At 41.5% G+C, this 24646-nt stretch overlaps 1 protein-coding gene across 4 annotated transcripts in view; it reads left to right on the top strand.

Moving 5' to 3' along the window:
• LOC306795795 (DENN domain-containing protein 5B-like) overlaps window positions 1–24646 on the top strand; it is an 80197-nt gene that overhangs the window by 23633 nt on the left and 31918 nt on the right. For 2 of the 4 annotated variants that reach the window (XM_079294429.1, XM_079294427.1), the window contains exons 2-5: window positions 3191–3250; window positions 7987–8096; window positions 11520–12195; window positions 20757–20944. In XM_079294429.1, the coding sequence (XP_079150555.1) occupies window positions 3191–3250; window positions 7987–8096; window positions 11520–12195; window positions 20757–20944 (1034 nt within the window). The remainder of the gene's footprint in view (window positions 1–3190; window positions 3251–7986; window positions 8097–11519; window positions 12196–20756; window positions 20945–24646) is intronic. The other 2 variants (XM_079294430.1, XM_079294428.1) reach the window with 1 other exon arrangement.

Genomic DNA, 24646 nt, shown 5'->3' with positions numbered 1-24646 from the left:
CATTCAGGCTGCCATACAAGTATCACCATCTACCGGTAATCTAATGCTTTTCACACACACTCACACATTTGGAGTTCAGTATCTTGCCCGATGACACTTTTTACATTTTTAGTCATATATTTTGAATTATTAAATGCTATGCAGTTTGTTAGGCTGGCCCGCAGCGGCCGGACTTTGGAAGTAGGAGGAGGACACAGAGAGTACGTGTGCCCAACCAGGTGTTTATTTCACCAACAAAAAACAACAAACAAATACATGCATAACTTTTCCAGGGACCACGGGCAGCATGTGGTCCTGGCAGCGACAGCACTATTCATATATTCAATCAATTAAGTTACAGATAAGCAAACTAATATGTTTGTGTCTACAGGCCCGACCTTCAATAATTACTCCTGAGACCATATCAGAACCTTACAATAAACATTCAACTCAGTGTGTGAGTCTCTTATTGTCTGGACAGTCCACAAATGTGTGCAATGGAGAGGGTCTTTGTCACACAGTTATACATCATCTTCATAATAAACATCAGTTCGTCAAACTTTTCACCCCACAGTCAAACAACTGACTTTGCTTCGCCATTGCCTCTAAAAGAGACGCCTGTGTGCAGGCGAGGAAACGCACCGACGCAGGGGCAGCGTTGGCTGGTTTCCAGTTCTGACTGTAACAGCAATATTTAAGTCAATCAATAATTCAACAAATATTAAAAATGTTTATTTTTGGTTTGTTTGCTATCCCCTAGTTTTCATATGTTGAAACGGGGTTGCCACTGATTGCAACCAAAGGCCAAGAATTGGTTGCCAATGCTAACCTAACCCTTTTGGCATAAATAATCCTAGATGTAATAATAATGTATGGTGTACAATCTTTGATTGTAATCAGCAGAAAGGGAGCATGTGTACAAATAAGTGAGTCTGTGGAAGAAACTGTCCCAGACAGGAAGAGTCACACCGAGGAGGGAACAGCATGAGATAGCAGACTCGATGTATGTTGTAGACTCACACAAAACTGACAGGTGTGTGTGTGTGTGTGTGTGTGTGTGTGTGTGTGTGTGTGTGTGTGTGTGTGTGTGTGTGTGTCAGTGTGTGTCATAAAGATTAGCAGTATGAAATGGGGACAGTACTCTAAGGCAGTGATTCTTAACCATGGGGCCGCGGCCCACGATTGGGCCGCGAGCGCCACCTAGAGGGCCGCAAAACACTTTCAGGACCAGGGGTCGGCATCCTGCGGCTCTTCAGCCCGTCTGTTGCGGCTCCCTGAGTCTACATCAGGGGCCCCAACTTGCGGACCGGATCTGGACCCAGGCCCTAAATCCGATTGATAATTCGTAATTATACATATTAGGCACTGAGTTTATACTTTAACCGGCGTTTATACTTTAAATGTCTTCGTGATCATCACATTGTATCATCTCATTTATTTGACAAGGGTTTTGCTTGTTCAACTGTAAGTGGATTTAATATAGTTATTGAATACAAATCAAACCAAGAGTGAGATCAATTAGTTAAACTAATAGTGTTAATATTTGAATGGGCCCCGAGGTCAAAAAGGTGAAGAACCCCTGCTCTAAGGTTCTATCTGTGTGTGTAAGAGAGAGAAACACACACACACACACCTGGCCAGAGTGTGCACTTCTAAGTCTATTTTAGGAATGATCGAGCTCAAAATTTTGGATCGAAACATGGCCGTTATAATCCAGTACAGATTTCAAGTATATACAAGGCGAACACCGCCATGATTAGGGATAAATAGTCCCCTGTTCTGTGTTCAAAACCTTTCTCAAAACTGTACCAAGGCACTTTGGATGAAGCTATCTAACACGCTGTTGGTGTGTAGGAGAGAGCTGATTAAGTCCTCGAACCTTGGGCCGAGTGATTCTCTCACAGGATTTAGCCTACTGTCTGTATGCTCTCACAGTACCTCCATCAACAGAAATATTAGCTGGTTTCTGTTCAGCTGTAATCTAGACATTAACCTTTATTCACTAAATATGTTTACAGTGTCCTAAAGGGGAACGCCACCAATTTGTAGACATCACCATCAGTAAAATCCTCCCAGGGAGTAATACTCACCCTGTCATATCAGTTGTATAATGTCTTTTGTGCCTCTGGAGGAGCTTTGTCAAGTCTAAGAAAATAATCCCGGTGATGTCGTAATGACGTCATCAGGTTTAACTCGGCTCGGCCTCGGAGACTTATAGCAGAATGCCGGCATTACAAAATGGGGGCTTTGAGTTTGAAAGGAGTTGGCTTTCACCAGGCAGGGCGGCTACAACGCAATATGCTTTACAGTTTTACATTATTATGGAAAATGTACGATTCAGTGTGAAATATTTTAACTTTTTTTTTTATTGCCGGAACATTCAATCAAATGGAAATATTTTAGATGTTTTGTGCATCGTTTTCAATGCATTCTTCACAAATTCTGCCTGACATTAGTTATTTTGGAAACACTGAGAAATGTGTGGCTTTGAACAAAGTTTGACTGCACAGCATGAGCATCTAATGATGGTGGGTCAGAAGTCAAGATGTTCAAACAAGCACAAATTCCCATCCTCTCATTCATACAGTTTGTCATATTCACATTATAAATGCAAACTTCCATCTCTGCTCTGTTTGATTGGAAAACATCAGGAGTTTGACTGAGATCTAAATATGATGTCAGAAATGTTTCTTGCTGTGCAAATGCTGCTTGGTTTAACTCTGAAGGGTGTGCCGCTTAACACTAAACCACAAGCATGCATCTTAACATTGTCTGAAATAGCACTTTTTACTCCCTAAATACAAAGTATTCATTTAAGTCTGATGAAGAGACAGAAAAGAATGTCACACTTTGCAGATGATGACCCACAATTTCTATCCAATATTCTGCTTGTGTCTACATTTTGTGACATTTTGCGACATTTTGTTTTGTCCTCCTTATTCGGGAATTTGACCTCTATAATTGTACTGGTAGTTGGTGGTTCAGTGTCTAATAAAAAGTGCCCTTTCAGAATGCTGATACTCCATCTCATGTGTGTTGAGTCTTAAATGCCATGCGATGCTCTGTTGTGATATCGATAGCGTGTGTTTCATGTTCATACTCTACTCATTCTCATGCATTTATTAATCTGCTTTTCTGTGTGCATTTGTTTTGACATTGCGCTCTTCTTTGTTTTTTGCTCCATGTGTTTCTGCATGCGACTCGTCCATAGCTTTGTACCGATGGCTGGAAGCAGACCGCCAAGGCCGGGATCCAGACACTGCAGCCACAGGTAAACGCCACCAACTGTTCCAAATGTTCATCACGGTTCGCTACGCTGTCTGCATGCCCGCCTGCTTTTCCTCAATCCTTTGATGACGTGACAGAAAATACATGACTTGAGACACGACTTGGAAGTTATAGACTCTGGCCTTGACTTGAGACAGGATTACTTGAATGACTGTCTGTCTGTGTTCATTTTTGTTTATGAAGTTATACGTTTTTTTTATTTGATTACATTTATTTCATTGAATATCAATTATTATAATACATATTCAATTCCTTGTCATCATTTTTGAACAGGTTCAATAAATTGGCCAATAATATAATTATTAGTCAAGTACTCATACCTTGTTATTTCTCTTTATAAAGACCGGATACTGCAGGTCGGACTGCAGGATCTAGTGAGGGAGAAAGTGACCCCCCCCCCCCAAACAAACGACCTTCAGCCATGTACACACACGTATATGTACACACAGAAATATACACACAGTGAATAAACACACATGTAGACACAACGGGCATTATGGAGGTCATGACCATATATGGTACGATAAGTCGATAACGTAATTATCTGACAGGCCTCAATGTTACCTGGATCATATCTACATTGCTCTATATGCTAATAAAAAAGACAGAGTGGAAGAAAATGCTTTGATTCAAAGTGAGTTCACGCAAAAGTCATCATCACTGCAATCAGCTGATATAAGAAACAAATCAATAAACAGCAAACAGCTTGTGACCCGGAGTCAAGATGTTATGCGGTGGTGTTAAGTTAACCATCTGGGGAGGATGACGATGCCAAATAGACAACCTTTTACACTTAAGCAATAGCCTGAGCTGTGATATAATCACAACATATCACGGTCTGAAGGGAGCTATTGCTTTTGCAAAATGGTTACAATTTGTTTCGGTTACATTTACATAATAGACATTTCTGATATTTATTTATTTTGTATTGACAAAATGCCAGTATTTAAATGCCTTAACTGTTAAAGTTAGAATTATGGTGAATGGGTAACTGTATAATGAAAAGTATTTATAAACAGTATAATAATATAAACAAAATAATAAACAAAAATAAAATTAAATAAATGTTAGTTTTCCCTATTGTACCGAAAACGTACTGAACCGAGGTACATACTGTGAATTGTGTGTACCTTTACTTATTGATTCAAGCTCTCCACGTTATACATTACATTATCTGTCTTTATTTACAGTATTATACTTGAAGAACTAGGTGAAGTGCACTTGCTATCCATGATTTGATTTTGAGAGATATTCAATTAAAACCCCATTTATTTACCTCATAGAGAAATCCCTTCAGTCTTCATTATATTTGTGTTAGGCTGACATCACGTCGATGGTCTCCACCACTTCTACCTGGATTACTTCCATCGTTACATTTCATCCTCTAACCCAGTGGTCCCCAACCTTTTTAGCGCCAGGGACCGGTTTCATGTAAGACAATATTTTCACGGTCCGGCCTTCAAGGTGTGGCGGAAAAACACGACGAAATAAAATGATACGATCGGCATGAAAACAAATATAAAATGCATAAATAAATACAACTCACAATAACGCTGAATCAGTGGGAGCCCTGAGCTTGTTTCTCTGCAACGAGACGGTCCCATCTGGGGGTAATGGGAAAAGTATTTATAAACAGTATAATAATATAAACTAAATAATAAACAAAAATAAAATTAAATAAATGTTAGTTTTCCCTATTGTAAAATCCAATGTTATGAACCCAGACAAGACGGCGTTTAGTTTACCGGCATATCTGTGACTTCCACAACACGTACTAAGCAGAAATAGAGGTTATTTTTTTCATGGTTGATGGCGGACAGTTGAACGGCTTCCAGGGCGATAAGACACGTCCCCTCAGGCGCTTCCAGCGCGATTCACGCGAATGAACACAAATGGTCCCCGACGAGACCGGCGGAGCGAATGACGCAATTAACGGTGTGAACACGGCATAACACACACTGGTTTTCTAGATTATGGGTCCATAAATGTGGTCATCACACGTCTCTCACTCATTTCCTCTTGGTTTCATTGTTGTCTGTTCTCACTAGTAGCTCTGCTGGTGACTGAATTCTCCGTCGTACTGGAGAGCAATCAATGTTTTGTTCCTTTACAGTTTATGTGTGTGGACTTCACAATAGTTGTGTAAACCAAAATAAGCATTCATAAGAAAAGGAAAGTCCTCCATTTTGTGTCCGTCCTCCTCAAAACCGCAAACTGTGACTTCAGACTGTAGGTCTGACAACGCTGCTGGACACGCCGCTCGCTAATCGCTCGAAAAAAAGTACAAAATGATCCGATTTTTTATGTGAATATGTTGTGGTTTCTTTACTCCACGACGGTAAACTGAATATCTTTGAAAAGTCTTTAAAAGCAAGCCATTGGAGGATGGCAATTTGGGCTTTGGAAAACACTGACCAACATTTTTCACCATTTTCTGACATTTTATAGCCCGAAAAACTAATCCATTAGTCGAGAAATGAATCAACAGATTAATCGACAATGAAAAAAAGTTGCAGCCCTTCTATGGACACACACTGTAGGTTATTTTCCCACATACACTGTCTTGCTGCCAGAAATACTTGCTAGAGCACCAAATGTGGATTAATCCTCTGCCTAAAAATACTCTCCAACAAATTAACCGTTTCCTCCTGTTTGAGTAACTTTTTACAGGGACCAGCTGTTTCAAAAAATTACTGAGCTTTTTTTTTTAAACAAAACAATACATTTTGTTGTTTTTTAAGCTTTCTGAGTTGTATGCTCTGTTATATAGCAACATTGTCTTTCTTCTCCCTTTGACGATATCCGCCTGCCCTCCTCCCTCATCTTTACCTCGAGTGACATTACAAATAACGTAATGTGAGCCTGATTCTTATAAAGGCTTCTACAGGTTGGATAAAGACCCTGGCTACTATTTGAGAATTTATGCAGCGAGTCAATGTATTCCCCGTGTCCTCACACAGAAGCCTTTTTGATCTGATGACGTTTGAAATGATCAATGACTAAACATTTCAGTCTGCCCCTTCTCCTTTATCCTTCATCCTGCACTCTTCTTCACTACCCTTCTGACCTCGCTCTTATCATAAAAACTATCGCCAGTCGATACACAGATTCTCCGAGTCACAGAGCCCATTCACTTATCTGAAATTCTGAAAATCTGAAATGGGACCTTGATGAGAGAGTGCAGTCGCTTTGCTGCTTGCTCTTGCCTCTGCTTGCCTCTGCTTGCATTTTCTTGCTTCAATTTGCCAGATATATCACATATATCTTGCCAGATATATCACATATATCACTCTTCAACGTTTGAGTGAAGACAAATCCAGAACGTCGTCGAGCTATTTGGATTGTTGGCTAATGCTAACTAGCAGCTAAGCTAAAGCTAAGTAGCAGCAAGATGCCTCCCTTCTCCACGGACTACTACTACTACAAACTCCTACAGAAGATTGCAGTCTTGGAAACAAAAATCTACCGACTAGAAGTAAACGCAGAAGTAAATGGACTGTGTGGTGTATGGTGGTGAATACAGGATTCAGCATTCTGAATCATTAGAATGAGAACCATCTCCAGCAATTCTGAAAATAGCAAAACATAGTACAGCTACAACAAGAGAAAACAAGCTGCCAGAGAAGAAACACCAACGCTTTTGGTTTTAATAATTATTTAATAATAATGATCAGCTTCTTTGGAGGTTGACCAGTGAGGAGAGGACTGAAAGAGACCTCAGGCTTATTAAAGTTGTGTGTGTGTGTGTGTGTGTCCAGTGAGTTGTGTCCTGATATGGGGGACGAGGGAAATGTAGAGCAGTCCAGCTGCTGACAGAGAGGAATCTCATGCATGCAGTCAGAGTGGACGTCAGTGACACACACTGTTGATGAGATCATCCTCCCTGAGCCAGTGCTCCTGATTCTACACAGCTTCATGCTTTTGTTTCTAAAGCCCCTCTCCCACTGGACAAAAACAACACTGGCGTTGGTCTTCAGTTGGAAAAGTTACAATCGGCATTTATTCCCTGGGCATAAACGGTATTTAATGGCCCCTCTGCCAGTGCAATTCTATGTGACGCATGTTGAAGTGAATATATCATAAATAAAATCAACAGGGATTTGTACAATTATTGGAATTTATTAACGCACAATACGTTCAATTACTATGCTCTCCTCAAAGCCACAGTCATTTTAATACGCTGATCATTGAAACATACTTCATTCACTCGAAAAGAAACAGATAAAACTCATCAAAACTTTTGTTTCTATTTTCCACTGTTCCAAGAATCACCAACTGAATGAGTACATTTTTGTTTTTTAAATAACCACCACAGCAGTTGACTAAACCTGTTATTCAAAAATCTAACAGATAGGTAAACTGGTCAGTGCTCTTTATGCATCCATGAGCCTACTGCTCTACTGATATTGGGAAAGGAGTCTATCGCCTTTTTTTGCCTGTTTTCAAGTATTTAAAAAAAACTGCATAGCGATAATCTTGATGGAAAAAAGGTATTACAGATTTTCCCTCTGACACTTCCCTGATCATTTGCACCAGAAACATTCAACTATACAACACACAGAAACGTACTTTATATCAAACGAAGATAAAGCTTTACGCGAATATGATCGATTGTTTATATTGGCGGTTGTTAAACTTGACATACCAGCTGGTGTCATGATGCTGATGTGTTGACCAATGCATCATTGCGTTTGTCTCTGCGTCTTCTCGTCCGTCCAGGTGAAGACTTTGAGCAGAACCCCCTGAAGAGGACGTTCAAGTCCAAAGTTCTGGCACGCTACCCCGAGAACGTGGAGTGGAACCCCTTCGACCAGGATGCCGTCAACATGGTAGGTGGACTGTGCCAATATATTATGTAAAATGAGTAGATGTGTGACAACTGTAGTGAGCTAATAATACGTCCAGCAGGGCAGGAAGAGACTAGAGGGATCAATTACAGAGGACACTGCAGATCATTTAAACCAGTATTTTGGGACGAAGACACTTCTTTGTTAGGAGGAAACCACACATTAAAGGCCCTGGATTACATAGCCTTCTCAAGGGATCGATCTTATTTATTCAAATATTTTGCACTCTGATAGCGCTACGTTCTTATGTGACTGTGATTAATAAATGTATTCTTATGTTGGTGTTATTTAGTCTTTCTGAGGCTATCAAAGAGATGAGCGATGTTCCCACAAATCTGGACATATGTTGTTGTTTTTTAAATGTATTTTGAATAAATACAACGTACAAATTACTGTATAGAAAAAAGTTAACACTGAAGTTGAGTTTGTTTCGGTGACTTCTGTTACAGATATTGGTAGTTTTGTGTTACACCCTTAATGATAATACATCGTTCATTGTGGAGCGTGCTACCTATTGAGCAAGATTGGGAGATGGAAAATAGAATTGAGATAAACAACAATAACAACAGTGGTAGAGCAGGGTCGTCCTTCAATCAGAGGGTGGCAGTTCGATCCCTTGCTCTGCTGGTTTATGTCGATGTGTCCTTGGGCAAGATCCCCAAATTGCTCCTGTAGCTGTGCCTGTGGTGTGTGAATGTATGAATGTTAGTTAGTCCTGATGGGCAGGTGGCACCTTGCATGGTAGCCCCTCCCATCAGTGTATGAATGTGTGTGAATAATGACATGTAGTGTTGAAGTGCTTTGAGTGGTAAGAAGACTAGAAATATACAAGTCCATTCACCATTTACCATCACTCTGGACCTTATGTTTCACCGTATCACATCCGGAGGGGGAAACAGCGTGAAGAGAAATAATAAACGGGATGTGTGGATACGATGAATATAAAGTCCTTCTGTTTCACAGAACCAGACCTTGAGAGTCATTGAAAACTCCTTGAGTTCTAAACTATTGGTACGGTGACCTTGACAGGAAGAACAAGAGTGCGCACGGTCACCTCCCATTTTTCCACCTGCCCTGGCATCAGCGCTGATGAATAATTCAGCCACGCTTCTTGCCTTACGTCGACATGGAAACCCGACACCCGGGTGACTGTGACATTTTCTCTCTCTCTCTCTCTCTCTCTCTCTCTCTCTCTCTCTCTCTCTCTCTCTCTCTCTCTCTCTCTCTCTCTCTCTCTCTCTCTTTCTCTGTCTCGCTCTCTTTCTCTGTCTCTCTCTCTCTCTCTCTCTCTCTCTTTCTCTGTCTCGCTCTCTTTCTCTGTCTCTCTCTCTTTCTCTGTCTCTGTCTCTCTCTCTCTCTCTCTTTCTCGCTCTCTTTCTCTCTCTCTCTCTCTCTTTCTCTGTCTCGCTCTATTTCTCTGTCTCTCTCTCTTTCTCTGTCTCTGTCTCTCTCTCTCTCTCTCTTTCTCGCTCTCTTTCTCTCTCTCTCTCTTTCTCTGTCTCGCTCTATTTCTCTGTCTCTCTCTCTGTCTCTGTCTCTGTCTCTCTCTCTCTCTCTCTCTCTTTCTCTCTCTCTTTCTCTCTCTCTCTCTCTCTTTCTCTGTCTCGCTCTATTTCTCTGTCTCTCTCTCTTTCTCTGTCTCTCTCTCTCTCTTTCTCTGTCTCTCCTCTTTCCTCTCTCCTCTCTTCCTCCCCTTTCTCTACACCTCCATCACCCATCATGCTCTCCTCTCTGTAATGTTCTCATCCCAGCTCCTCCTCCACCTCCTGTTGCGAGGTGAGAGAGGAGGATAGGGGGGGGGGGGGTGTAGTCACACTTCTTGTCATGTCGGTGAAGCCTCTGTGATTATTGTTTTTAAACTCCAAGAATCTCACACACACACACACACACACACACACGCACACAACAATTTGTGATATTTTCCACCCACGCCAATTATTTTCAACCACCACAAATGGATCTCTAAAACATCTGAAATCTCCAATTTAAATGGAGGAACATAATTTTGTCTGATGCTGTCACTCAGGCTTTCTCTGTAACCATCAGACAATGCTACTGCTAAAACAAAGCTACTTCATCAAGAGACATAACATGTATTGGAACAGAAATCCCTCTGCTGACTGAATGAATTATTGGCTAATGAACCCTCCTTGTTTTGAACAAAGACATTCACTAAAGAGACTCACTAAAATAAGCAACAAGAGGGGGATGACCAAGCTGAGGTATAAAGAGAGAGAACCGCTTGCACCAGGCTCTGAGAATTAACAGTGTGACGATACTGCCAGAGAGTTTTGTCTTGATCCTCGTTGGCAGAGTGAGATCACAAAAATAACACGATAGTTTATGTTGAATAAGATAATGCCTCATTTGCATATTTTAACCATTCATTTTCAGAGCACCTGTAACACAGGTAATCAACTGGGGAAGTTTCATAGTGATATTCACGAGTTCATTTTTTACCCTATACCTAAACGTAGAAATTTATTCCAACAATTCCTCTGATTAGTTTAGTCAGACTTTTCATTCATTATCAAACGTGATGCAGTTGTCTGTTACAACCATAGACTTTATTTAAGAAGTGGACGTAGTCATCGTGACATCACTCATAGGTTTTGAAGTCTTGAGTTTGGTGATTTCGCCGTCGGCCATGTTGTTTTTTCGCAATCAATGAACGGAAGTTACCATATTTGGAATGTGGAGGAGTGATAAAGATACGCCGTATAAGGCTCTTGTAGCGGCAGCAACCTGTCAATCACAGTAAGCCCACCCTAAAGCATACTCTGCTTTATGGTCTATTTGAGTCTAAATAGACCATCATTTACTAAATGAACATCATGCTGTATTGAAGAAGACTTGAAACTAGAAATTGAGACATAAACTCATGTTTACAATGTTTACTGAGGTAATAAATCAAGTGAAGCCCTGACCGGCTGGTTAAGACGAGTGAGGAGTCAGCAGTCAGTGACGCTATGAAACGATCAATAAAATGGGTTTTTCAAAAATTGCAAATCACCGCAAACAAAAGAGGTTGTGAGTTCAAGATTGGCCGTGGACCGACAGACACACACTCAACCAAACTCATCTCCCGGCAAAGATAACAATCCACTTAAGGTATTTCCTCGAGTGTGGATTTGTCTCTTTGTAATGACTCTGTTTTTAAACACGAATTATCTTTAAAATATTTGTAGTTTAAAACCACTATGTGTAGACTTACAAAGATTGCAACTTTGATAGTATCAGAAAAGGCTATGTGGTAGACATGCATGCTTCTACAGTTCTCACAGAAGAAGAGCTAACATAAACCACAGCAAACAAAAACATAAAAGTAAAGAAAATAGTGTTTTTAACTAGAATTGACAATATCCTGTGTTGAAGTGAGTCCTGTCCTCTCCCTTTCCCCTGCAGCTGTGTATGCCTAAAGGCCTGTCGTTCAGGACTCAAGCGGACCAGCACGACCCGCAGTTCCACTCCTTCATCATCACAAAGGAGGACGGCTCTCGGACCTACGGGTTCGTCCACACCTTCTACGAGGAGGTGACCAGCCCGCAGATCTGCTCCGCCATGCAGACCCTCTACCAGATGCACAACACGCAGAGTGCCACTGCCAACACAACTTCCTCCTCCTCCTCCTCCTCCTCCAGCATGGACTCCCTGGCCAGCAGTTTGGACGAGGCCGACCCCACTACCTCCTCGTCCCGCCGGGCGGGCGGCTACAACTCATCGCGGGACACCCTCTATGTGTCCAAGGCCCTGTGCCTGATCGTGCCCATGCCCTTCATGCACGCCTGCCGACGCTTCCTGTCGCAGCTGCACAGGGCCGTGACGTCAGCCACCACCCCCCCGCTGCCGCTGGAGAGCTACGTTCACAACATCCTGTACGAGGTGCCGCTCCCAGCTCCGGGACGCTCGCTCAAGTTCCACGGCGTGTACGAGCCCATCGTGTGCCAGAGGCCCGGCCTGGGGGAGCTGCAGCTGGCCGACTTCCCCCTCGCCGAGGCCTTCAGTCTGCTGGGAGTGGAGAACCTGGTCCAGGTGTTCACCTGCACCCTGCTGGAGATGCAGATCCTCCTCTACTCTCGTGGTAAGGACACTTATGATTTAAAGTCAGCATATCAGACTTATCTTAGCACCGTCAGGCATTTTTGTACACACACACACAGACACACTTGCAAACACACACAATGGCAACTGGGATTTAAATATGTTAATTAGTTCGAATTTCCCTTTTTTTCTTTTTGATAAGGACAAGGGAATTATACATTGTTTCCTTTTTTGTTGTCATCCGTTATTACAAACATCAAGCAGTGTAAACATGAAATCATGCAGACTGACAGGTAACTCACTCACTGTACAGTTTGGTGATGTCATAGTGCATCATCAGCACTACATTGGCACAGGATTAACAGTAAAGACTGGACCTCATCAAATTGAATGACACTGATGAAAAAGCAATATGAAGAAGAGTACAGGAATGTTAGGGATAGAATAGTTTGTCGAATTCACTTATTTTTTCATAGTGACTATAAATCTTAATTGTACAGCACAATATCACAAATTCCAAATTGTCTCAGCGGGCTTTACAATCTGTACAACATATGACATCCTTGGACCCTCATAAGGACAAACTCCCTTTTAACGGGGAATAAAAAGGAACAAACCTCAGTGAGAGCAACAGAGGAGGGATCCCTCAACCAGGATGGACAGATTGTTTTAAGAACGTGGTTACCAAATGATCTACTATAACTACATACATACTACATTGCTTAGATTTTAATAGTAGATCATCTACAGCAGGGGTCTTCAATGTTTTTCAGGCCAAGGACCCCCAAACTGATAGAGAGATGGAGCAGGGACCCCCGACTATATATATTGTATAAAATTGTGTTTTATATTAAACTAGGTCTAGTACCATGAATACCTATTTATTGTGCATTCAATACTAAGCTATTCAAATGATACACAGGTTCATATATTCATGTTCTTACTTTAAACATGTGCAACGTACAGTGAGTAGGGAGGCCGTGCCACTGACATTTATAAACACACCTTGTCAACTGATACCAATGCCAATATCAACATTGTCTGTCAATTGCATGATAATCATGCACACAAGCTATTCAAACTGATGTTTTCATTTTAAACACAAATGTAGAAACGAAAATGAGTGATGGCCTATTAGTGCCACTGCCATGCATAAAGATAGCTGTTATCTTACATACAATACTGAACTATTAAAATAATGGACAGATTCATGTTTAGAGAAAAAAAAATTAAAATTTTAAATAGTCTAATCAACCAAAAATTCCGCGGACCCCCTGCAGTACCTCCGCGGACCCCCTGTTGAAGACCTCTGATCTACAGCAATGCATCATATTCTATGAGCTCATTGTATGTTTGTAGTGTACAGTATATTATTTATCCTCTGAGATGTAGTGAATCTGAAAACCACCTCTATATCCTACCGTATGTGTCAGAGTGATATCCGTCCGTTTCAAAGACGAGGATTGTAACCAATTAGTTGTAGTGATACAATGGCAACTGGATCCGCCCACTTAGTGTCAAAAAGAAAAACTCGCAAGTGAAAGTTCCGCGAGCAGAAGAGCAGTGCTGGAGATCATAGAGATCCCTTTATTGGCAGTGTGAAGCAGGCGCAAGGCACATGCCAGAAAATGCGCGTGGTCACAGCGCTTGGTCATGCACCTCTGAATTTTCGTAACATGGTGATATTCAACCCGTTTCTCTACAATGCATGTAATACTTGACTTGTTTCTTTACAGGGCTTATATAAAGGCAATAAAATAGCCCATGCATATGAGATATGAGTCAACAGTTAATTACATTACATTACATGATACAGCGAGTACAAACAAGCTGTATCAGTTATTCTGCTTACCAACACAGATGAAGCATGGAGGCAATTAAGGTACTTTAAAACCAATAGCATGTGATAGTCACAATTTGGATCAAAATTAGCATTACTTCTCTGCAATGGAAAGAATAAGAACAAGAGTGACAAAATCCATTCATATCAACATATTTCATGTTGCATTATAAATCTTTACCAGCCACAGCAATGTGGGACGAGTATTGTTTTCACCTTGTGAGTTTGTGTGTGAGTCGTCATGGCAGAATCTGGTCCTGGAGACGACTACTGTAGCAGGAACTACCACAGGAGGACTTTTCTAGGTGTTTGTCTGTGTAAAGATGTCTCACTGCAATAGCATCACAGCCATTTAAGGTGCAGTCACAAAACGTTAAAGGTGTGTAGTTGAGATTAAAATAAAGGTCCCGTTGAGGCGAACTGTGCACAGCTAGGTTTCCCTTCATCCATTATTCGTTCGACTCTCGGTTTCACTGCTCCGGTCTGCTCTACAGAGCATTTTGTAACACTCTGTCTGTTTGTTTAGCTTCTGTGCCGGATGAGTCATGGAAACCCCAAAACAAAACCACGCATCTACGGTAGTCTGCAGCATGCACAGTGCATACAGTATGTGGGCCCGTTCTTGTCGTGCAGACCCATTGCAAGAGGTGAACATGTGAAATCACAATGCTGGTGTTTGAAATGGGTGCGCTAACTCAGCATCAGTCTAAATCAGGACGTGCAGCTGTATATCCTTCTGAACTGTGTATGTTAAATGAGTACCGTACATTCATCATGGTTAATGGAGTTCTGATACAGAAACCGGTCATAGTATTATACTATTATGTCACAGTATTACAAACAACGGTGCAGACTTTTGGCATCTGAGGATGCTCCAAACTTCTGGACCTGGGAGACTATGAAGTGAGTGCTTTGACATGCAAGGCAGGTGACTTACAGCAGGCCACTAAGCTTTGTAACCTATTATGATCTTCTAGCCCACACACTTGTGAGTTTGATGATGCTATACGTTTTTATTCAAGAAGAAGTTCAAATGGACACATTCCAATAGGAAGTCACGAGTGAAAATTATGCTTGTAGTCTTTTTGTTTACAACAGTAGCATTCATTTGTTCCATATAATTTAGCTATATTGTTTGTTCTATATGGAGACATTCTGAACAGCTGTTGTAAATAGTTTGCTTGGAAACAGACTCACACATTTATGAATTTAGGAGAAAATTCTTGTAAAAGTAACTTATATTTATTCTTAAAGGGGTACTTTGGGGTTTTATGAAATACTAATCTACAGTCTGTATTACCTACAATAAGCCCTCTCAGACAAATTTGGGATTTTGGGTGATACAGAATATATTGAATTGAATTGAATAGATCCTTGAAGCAAAATCATAATGGGGGTCCTTTGTAACCAAGTGGTTACAGCGCATGCTATACAATTGCATCGTCTGTTCGATTCCAGCCTCTCGACCTTTGTTGGATGTCATACCATTTCCATTTCAACTAAAGTCAAAAAATGGCCACAAAAATGTCCTTGACAAGGAAAAGTTGAGAACTGCTGGTATTGGTGTTTTATCGAACTTTGGACAAAGCCACGCCAGTCTTTATGCTGAGCTAGACTAACCACATCTCTGTATTTAATGCACAGATATTATATATTGATATCAAAGGTTGATTGATATCAACCTTCTCATCTTGACAGAGAAACAACGACAGTAATGATCACATAACACCAAAATGTCATATTGAAAAAACAAGTCAGACGTCTCATGAGTTTGGACTGTATATGTGCTAAATTTAAGGATATTTTAAGCAAAAAAAGAAAACAAATGTTAACTGAAGCGGTCTCATCGGGAATCTCCATTGGCCTTCAGCCCGGCTCTGACTGTGTTACACGTATGTCCAAACGAAGCCTCATTTGTTGGTAACGAAGGGGAAAAAAAACTACACGGAGCGTCATTTGGCTGGAGACAAGAGATGGAATGGTTCAGTTTAGGGGAAATGAGAAGCTGTCATGACCATATGTTCCCACGCTGCGTCTAAGCTATCAACAAGCAGTTACACCATGACAGATAGAGGCATCAGCCCCCCTACCTGTCCTCACACACTTACCGGCTGTGACAGGGATAGAAAGTGACAGGCAAGGTACTCCTCCAATTATGGGGTACGGTGGGGGGCTGGGGGTGGTGCATGCAAGAATATAATTTTATGGTAATCAGTGTAGTTCATTTACATTCCTGGCTGCCACACAACTAGTGTGTACATGCTGATAGAAGCTGCTCTCATTTAAAGGAGGTGTCTCACTTACTACCACTGGTACAGTATTTGGCCCAAAGCATATGGTATGTTTTTCATGCTTTGGGCTACACCCCTCAGTTTTGATAGAGGGAAAACTTCATGCTGAACCATGTATTGATATTAAGACAACAGTTTGTTTCCAACTTTGTTTGCGATTGTCTCTTTCCTGTTTCAACATGAGGATGCCCCTGAAAGCAGATCCATAGATAAACAGTTTTCCCAGTTGGGTGTGGTAGAACTTGACTGACCTGCACCTCACCTCAGCCCCATCCAACTTGGGATGTTCTGGAACACCAAATGGGAGCCATGCCTCCAGGCCTTCAGAACAAAATAAGCCATTGCAGCACCCTTTTTGGCCGCCGTCATCTTGTTTTTTCACAAGCAGCAACAATAAGACATGATGATCCAAAAAAATAATGTGAAAGGGTTAAAGTTATAAGACGAAAACACAGAAAACTACCAGACCGTGGTAGCGACCTGTCAATCACAATGCAGCCCCGCCCTAAAGCATACCCTGCTTTATGATCCATTTTACTCGAAATGGAACCATAATTTACGAAATGTAATGGCCATTTAGTAAATTTCGCACTGGCTTCCCTTTTCAGGACCAGATTGTGAGCCTGATTGTAAAAAGAACGCAAGTGTGAACATCATTGTGAATGTTGCAGACGGCATGTGGACCATACTGAGCCTGCAATGCTCTTGTGGTTGAATGGGACCAGATCCCTGCAGCCAGATTCCACTATCTGATGGAAAGCCAGGAGGGTTCCTGCAGGACTTCCTTTAGTGGAGGTGGTGGCCATTGCATTGGGGTGAACCTGCCCTTTAATGTAACATTCTGCTCAAATTATACTAACCTCTCTTGTCAGGTCAGTTGAACAGTGGTTGACCAAGGTTGTCACACAATGTAAATGATTTCTTGTTTCTTTGATTTGCTCTGGGATGAGATGCTCCTCTAAGCCTCTTTCATTTAGATTTCTTTCCAATTGTCCCTCCACACAGTGATGATCTGACTCTTTTGTGATGTCAGCATTATCATGGTGCAGCAGAACTAAAGTGTACCATCTCTGCATTTGAAGAACACCTGATGTATGCTGTTCACCACAGACTGCTCACGTCTTCCCTTGTGAGACTGAGCTGCCTGTGTTCACAAGTCCCTGATGCACCGTTACAGTTTCACAATGACTCAACATGTCCTGTCCTGTTGTTCAGCATCCCTGAGCCCTGTCTCTGCTGGGGCTTTCTGCAGCGCTATGCTTTGCCATATCAGATTTGTTCCCTTTTTAAATGATTACATGCTTGCTCACCTATCGCAGGCGCTTGCAACTTGTCATATTTCAAAGGGAGTTTCTTTGGCGACCCCGCAAATGGAAAGGCAACAGGTAGGAAAGCATTAGATGTAACAAGAAAAAAAGACACGAGAGTTTCAGTTACTCCTACGCCGTGTTTCCCACAAAGGGGTGTGTGTGGGAGAAACGTTTGAACCTGTTCAGACTTGGCATAAAGCAAAAACAGACTTGAACATACAGCGCACACACACACACACACAAGATGAGGGTTGTGGGGCGGTTCTACTTTATTTGTTGCATGAATGTAATGTTCTGTGGGTTAAGAGAAATGGGAGGTTAGCTGATGGGATTGTCATTAGTTCTGCAGGTATAAACCAAAGTATTGGACGACGTGAAATTTTGGCCTGATGAATCATAAGGTCAGCAACCAAAGCAGGTGGTGCATGTTGTCAATGAAAGTTCAGTATGAGCATCTGACCACTTTGACCATATTTTCAGTCAAACCAATCCAAGCAGCGTTGGGTGTCTTTCAAAAACCTATTTGCTGCACTAGCACATTGGTACCATACTAGGTCCGTACCGTACGAGGTCAGTGCCCACTGGGGGCTTGGCCGTTAGCAGCCGGCCGATTGCTCAGATCCTCTGAAGTTCTAAAGAACTGCTCATCACCCGTCGACTCCTCCGCTGTGGACAGCATTCTCGACTCAGTCCGCAGAGCCCTGAAGCCCCACCCCCGCTGCTGCACAGAGCACTGTTCGCTTGTTTGTTAAGACTTGGTGCAATTTGGACACGCGACACGGTTCAATATTAACAAGTCTTAATAAACAAGCGAACCGTATTGGGGCGGGACTCCAAATACTGCACGTCCTTGCGTCCCCATCAGTACATCCGCCAAGTGCGAAGTAGATGAGATGAACAGTTCTTGAGGTATGCGATGGACCCAGGGACAGACCGACAGACAGATAGAGATTGTTAGATACAACCAGGAAGACAAGTTCATCCTTAACATGAATGTCTGTACAACACATCATGGCATTCCATCCAATAGTTGAGATACTTCACTCTGGACCCAAGTGGTGAACAACCTTCCACAGTACCGCACCACTAGCATGGCTAAAATAAGAGAAGAGGGTAGAACCCAGAATGTAGAAGTAGTCTGCCGATGTGTGCTTTTGTGTTGGTTTCCACTCATCCATTATTCAGACTCCTTAGTGGGCCGTCTGCTACAGTGGGAAGGACAGAGTGTGGTTGTGTGGCTGCTCATCAGCAGAACTGCACAGGTTCATTAGAGGAAGGTGGAAGGTCAAAGGTAACACACCCTGAAGTCAAACTGCAACTGTATTTTTTGCATCCACGATTTGGAGTGTTTGATCATCAGGAAAAGATTTCAGCATGGAAACATTTGAAGTTGTAATCATTTTTTAGTCCAGTACTAAATGAAAGTACATAGGTACAAGAAGTGACAAGAAGCAAAGGAATCCTCGGTTCAGCCAAAGCTGAAGGAAAAAGAAAATGTGTTGACACTGATTTATTGGAGTGTGTGTTTGCATTTTTGACCCTTATCTTGTTAGCATGGAGACATTTCTGAAGTATTTGACCCACTTCACTAGCATCTGTATCATAAGAGCTACTGTTCATACAAAGTCAGTGCCTGTCTAAAAGACACATCCTCACTCTCACACACACATTCTCTCCTTGAGAAGTGAACAAGCAGAACAACTGCTTGTTGTTGAATATATATCCTTGAGGTCTGTGGTTAAGGCACCGGAGAGCTCAATGCATTTCCAATGACAGTGCACAGATTACATATGTGCACGTACAGATAGGAGGACACTGAACTAGACTGAACGAAAGAGGGGGGAGGGAGTATAACTCCCATCATGTTTTATATATATATCTTTTTTCTTTCCTCGAGGTCGTGCAGGCTTTTCAGTCTGGCCATCACAATAACATCTGATGAAACTGCTGCTCAGCTCAATACGAAAGCCAGCCAGCAACAGCTGGCCTTCATCTGTTTTAGGGGACCAAGGCAATTCTCTCTCTCACTCACTCACTCACTCACTCACTCACTCACTCACTCACTCACTCACTCACACACACGTGAAGATGTGATTGAAACAAATCCATCAGAATGTAATTCCGCCTGTGTTTAACCCTAAACTCACTCTCAGATTCAATTTGAATCTGAGTCGAAAGAGTTACCGGTAATTGAAAATGCGTGTTACTTTTATATACTATGTAAAATGACCTTGATGTAGTAATCTGAATTTGAATTATTGCTATTTTACATGCTCCATTTAAAAAGCTTTACTTTTTGTAAAATCATTTTTCGTACATCTTGTATGGTGAAGTTCTTTGTTTTCTTGTCAGCGAATCTCATTTGCAGAGCCAAACCAACAATGAATTTATCCCACTAATTGTCTTCTTTTTTATCAATGAGCCACACTGTTGACATGTCAGCTTCATCATTATGAACACACACACTCTAGTTCATTTTGACTCAAACCCACAAACACCTTCCTGCTGCCAGAAATACTCACTGGAGCACCAAATGTGGATTAATTCACTCCCTGAAATGTCCTCCTGTTTGAGTAACGTTTAATAGAAACTACAGTGACCAGCTTTTAAGTTTTTAGGAAATTGATTTTACTTTCTTTCTTTTTTTAAGTAAATATATATGTGAATTTTTTTGTTTTGTTTTGTTTTTAAGGTTGGCATCTTCAGTAGCGATCTTGTGGCTGGGGCTTTTCATGGAATTCAACAACATAATAGAAACGAATAAATAAATGATAAATAACTTATTTTCTTTTTGCCGTTTGTGGTAAATGTAAAAGTAACACTGATTTATTTCACATGAACAGAGCAAGAGCAATAAAGAGGTAATTGACAGCTGATCTCTGGGAAGTTTAGTAAACATGGAATGACATTAATATTTTACATCTAAGATGCAAACGTTAATCTTTAATCAATCAGGCTCATTACTGTGCAGTTTGAAACCACAGAAACTACCATTAAAATGTACGATTACCCCTTCTTTCCCAGGGGTGGAGCACAGGGATAAAGTGCTTCTTCCCTACATGTTCTGTCAGATTTGTCTTCCTACATCCTACAAGAATGAACCATAGAGAGCTTGTAGATTGTCCCCTGATATTCTTATGATCCTTTCTCCTTCTCTCAGACTACCAGCGGTTGATGACCGTGGCCGAGGGCATCACCACCCTGCTGTTTCCCTTCCAGTGGCAGCATGTCTATGTTCCCATTCTGCCAGCCTCTCTCCTCCACTTCCTGGACGCTCCTGTTCCCTACCTGATGGGTCTGCAGTCCAAAGAGGGCGCGGACCGCTCCAAGCTGGAGCTTCCTCAGGAGGTACACAGCCAACCTTATGCTTTGTTAACTCCAGGCCTTGTTTGAACCTTCGTGTTGGGCTTTCTCCGCGGTTCAAGAAAGGCTAGTGTTTTTGTTATTTTAGAAATTTTGTATTGATATTATAGTATCGTGATCTTGGCATGTACGTAGATATATCTACAGTCTGTTATCACGACCTCTCACTCCTCCGTCACCCTCCCACTGCTACATCCTCTCCCCCAGGGTCACACAGATCACAGAAAGAAATCAGATGTACACATACAGAAAAAGTAATAAGACTAACAATAGTAGTGATAATAATAGTAAATAATTAGGGGAAAATAATAATACTATAAAAATAAATAAAGTAAGTAGGGCTTCAACTATCGGTTATTTTTGCTATTGAATATCTGCAAATCACCCTCGATCAATTTGTCGGTCCACAAAATGGTAAAAAATGTCTGTCCCAGTTTCTAGTCCAAGGCGACGTCCGCAAATGTCTTTGTCAGTCCAAATATTAAAGATGTTCAGTTCAACATGATACAAAACAGAGAAAAGCAGGATCTCTTCACATTTAGGAAGCCAACAGCAGCGCCCATCTGCTTTAGAAAACCCCTTCAACGATCAATCGACCACCAAAACAGCTGCCGACCACCCTTCTGTCGATCAGTTGACCAATCGTTGCAGCTCGTTAAGTAGGTAACAATCAAATACACCCCTGTATTTAAAATACTGCAGTACCTGACATATCTTCAGCCATTGTGTTCCAGTTGCCCTTTATGTGCAGCATTTGCAATTTATTCATTTCAAGGAAATAAAAAACCCTCAACATAACAACACAGCCCAGGATTAATCAACGGTTCTGCTCGATCAACATATCAGATACTTACGCCTATTAGAGATATTCTGGTTCATAATCATTTCAATCAGGAGAGACTTAATTATAATTTAACAATAATTTATTACACATGCATAAAACAATTGGACTCCATCCTGAAGTAGGATAATAAAGGGGTAGTGATGCTGAGGTCAGATAAGGCAGAATCCCCAGGAGGCCAGACACTGGTGGTGGGGGTGATGAAGATGATGATGAGGAGCGTGACTGTGATGCTGACTGGAGGTGACTGGGGTGGAGAAGGGTCACATCTGATTTGAGCTGAAATGACAACTGACAGCAACAGAGAGGAGAACTTTAACTTTTGGCTTAAGGAAACTGTGCAGAATCTGGTTGGTTACTTTAAAGTGAACACCCCCAATCAGCTGATAGAGCAGGGGTATTCAATTAACATTCAACGAGGTCCATTTAGAGAGAATTTCCTCATGCAAAAGGTCCATCACAATAATGTCTAACTTTCACTGTGGTTTAGTTCCATATACTGTACTATAATAACAATACTCTAATAATAAATAAATGTTCTTCTCTCGTTTTAATTCAAATAAGGGCTGGATTAAAGAATAAATGACATAACAGAAAGCTTTTGAAAAATGTGACTCTTAAAATAAATAAGAAAAATGACTAACTTGATAAAATTCAGTTTAATCAGGTGTGACGTGATGTCACTCAAAAAAGCCACAATATAATATTTTTCTCATTATTTAAATCTGTGGTTGTTGAAACCACTTGTTTCAGCCTCTGTTTACAGCATTTTTGGGCAGTGAATTCATGTGTTAGGATTCTAATGGATCAATCATATTGGGCTCAGACAGACAGGAAATTGTAAAAAAAAAAATACTGCACACACAATAGGACAGGGAATTATCTATTGTTCATCTACAAATACACCTTAAGGCGAAGTGGATTTCCATCTCTCCTTTCTTCATTCTTCTTAATTTCCACTCTTGTCAGACAGTGAGGATGTGACTGGATCTAAACCAGTATTGGGCCCGATGCAGGGTTACGGTTAATGCGTGTGTGTGTGTTCATGTGTCAAAACGAGATAAGGCGGAATAAAGCGGAACATCCAGGCTTCCTGCTTCGCTCACATCACCCCCGACTCCCGGCACTTGTTAATCTGGCACATTCCGTATGGATGCTAATCATCCCAGTCACCTCCAGCCCATCGTGCCTCTCCTACCCTACCCTCCCCACCTCCCCAAAGCCCACTCAGACTGGCGGATCTCCCTGTGTTGCTGAATGATCCTTTTGAAGTGGCTGTGACCTAGAAATGGGCTGATGATGAAAGAAGCAGAGGGAACTACGGATGTAATTGTGGAATTAATGCCAGACAGTGTTTGTCCTTCTGAATCCTGTACTTCAATCCATGTCTTCTTTTTTTTTTACCTCATATCAAATGATAACACTGTTACGGTTTCATTGCAGAGAAGATTATGTGGCACTGTTATCATCCCTTTTCTACATTGTTCTCCTCTTTTCTCTCATTCCTAGTGGGCTTTAGATTCAAACTAGTGCAACGTTTCTGGAGACAAAAAGACTTCTGATATGCAGAGTTTGTTTGACTACTTTTTTTTTTTTGTTCTTTTTTGGCATTTTAGTCTTTATTTGACAAAGTACAGGCAGAGCGGAAACAGGGAAGGGGGGTATGAAATGCAGCCACGGCTGGAATCGAACCTGGGATGACTAAAAGTGCTGTAACGATACACGTCATCATTCACCGATTCACACCGATTCATACACTGATGGCTGGGGCTGCCATGCAAGGTGTCACCTGCCCATCAGGACTAACTAACCCTTAATATGGGGTTAAGTGTCTTGCCCAAGGACGCATCGACATGGCAAGCGCTCTAACCGCTAACCCTAACTTTGGCTACCAAGCCGCTCCTGCTTGAGTTTTTGTTTCATGTTTTTGAATGTCTCCTCCAACATCTGGTGGTGGCTGAACAACCGCAGCCTTTACAAAGGATATTATCCCCTAAACAACGTCCATGTTTGATTATGATTGGTTTTTCGTCTTCTGACAATATAGCTATAGAGAGAGGCTTGTGATTAACACAAGTTACAGCGACTGTCACGTTTTCTTCTACGAGATAAAATAAGTCTGTTATTACCCCTCTGGTGAATTTAGAAGCTTTTACTTGTCTTAAAAAAGGCGGTTGCTAACAAGTGTCTACATATAACGAGAGAACACCAGTCCTCCTTTATGACATGAAGTCATGTGACCATGATGTAGTTCCTTTATTTCCAACTTTTAGCTAATTACTTCTGTTGATTGCATTAAGCTTCAGAATTCATAAAATATCTTGATGAACAAAACTTTTCAGTATCATAAATGTTTGTTTGCCACACCGATTTTATTATCCGCAATAATCCAGAATCCAATGTAGAAATCCCATTGTCTTTTTCTCAAGGGAACCAGTGTGATGCTAACTTCTGGGTTGGCCCCTTCATAATACGTCATCCTTGCAGCACCTTATTGCATTGCAATCTTATAGGCAGCCCATATATGGTTGTTGGAGATTCCACCAGCACTTGAACACACCACGCACAGGGGTCCAACCTTCAGATTTCAATCTGGAGGTTTTCTATCACTCTCTATCTGTGTTATCTGCCATGTGTACGTCACATGGGTGGTTTTGAGAGGTTTAGAGTATAATCAGGTCTTACTTTGATCCCATATGAGGGTGTGATGCTCACTCCATTATGTCAGATTTAGGTTGATATCCGACAATGCGCTATTGTCAATCACACACTGACCTACATTATCTGTACTCCACATGTCCCAGCCCCCGTCATTCCTTCTAAAACCGATTTTCCCTCAATATGAC

Source organism: Melanostigma gelatinosum (assembly GCF_949748355.1).
Source record: "Melanostigma gelatinosum genome assembly, chromosome: 22".
In the NCBI taxonomy this organism is placed as follows: Eukaryota; Metazoa; Chordata; class Actinopteri; order Perciformes; family Zoarcidae; genus Melanostigma; species Melanostigma gelatinosum.
Note: the sequence above shows the minus strand (reverse complement) of the source record. Positions and strands in the feature narration are given on the sequence as shown.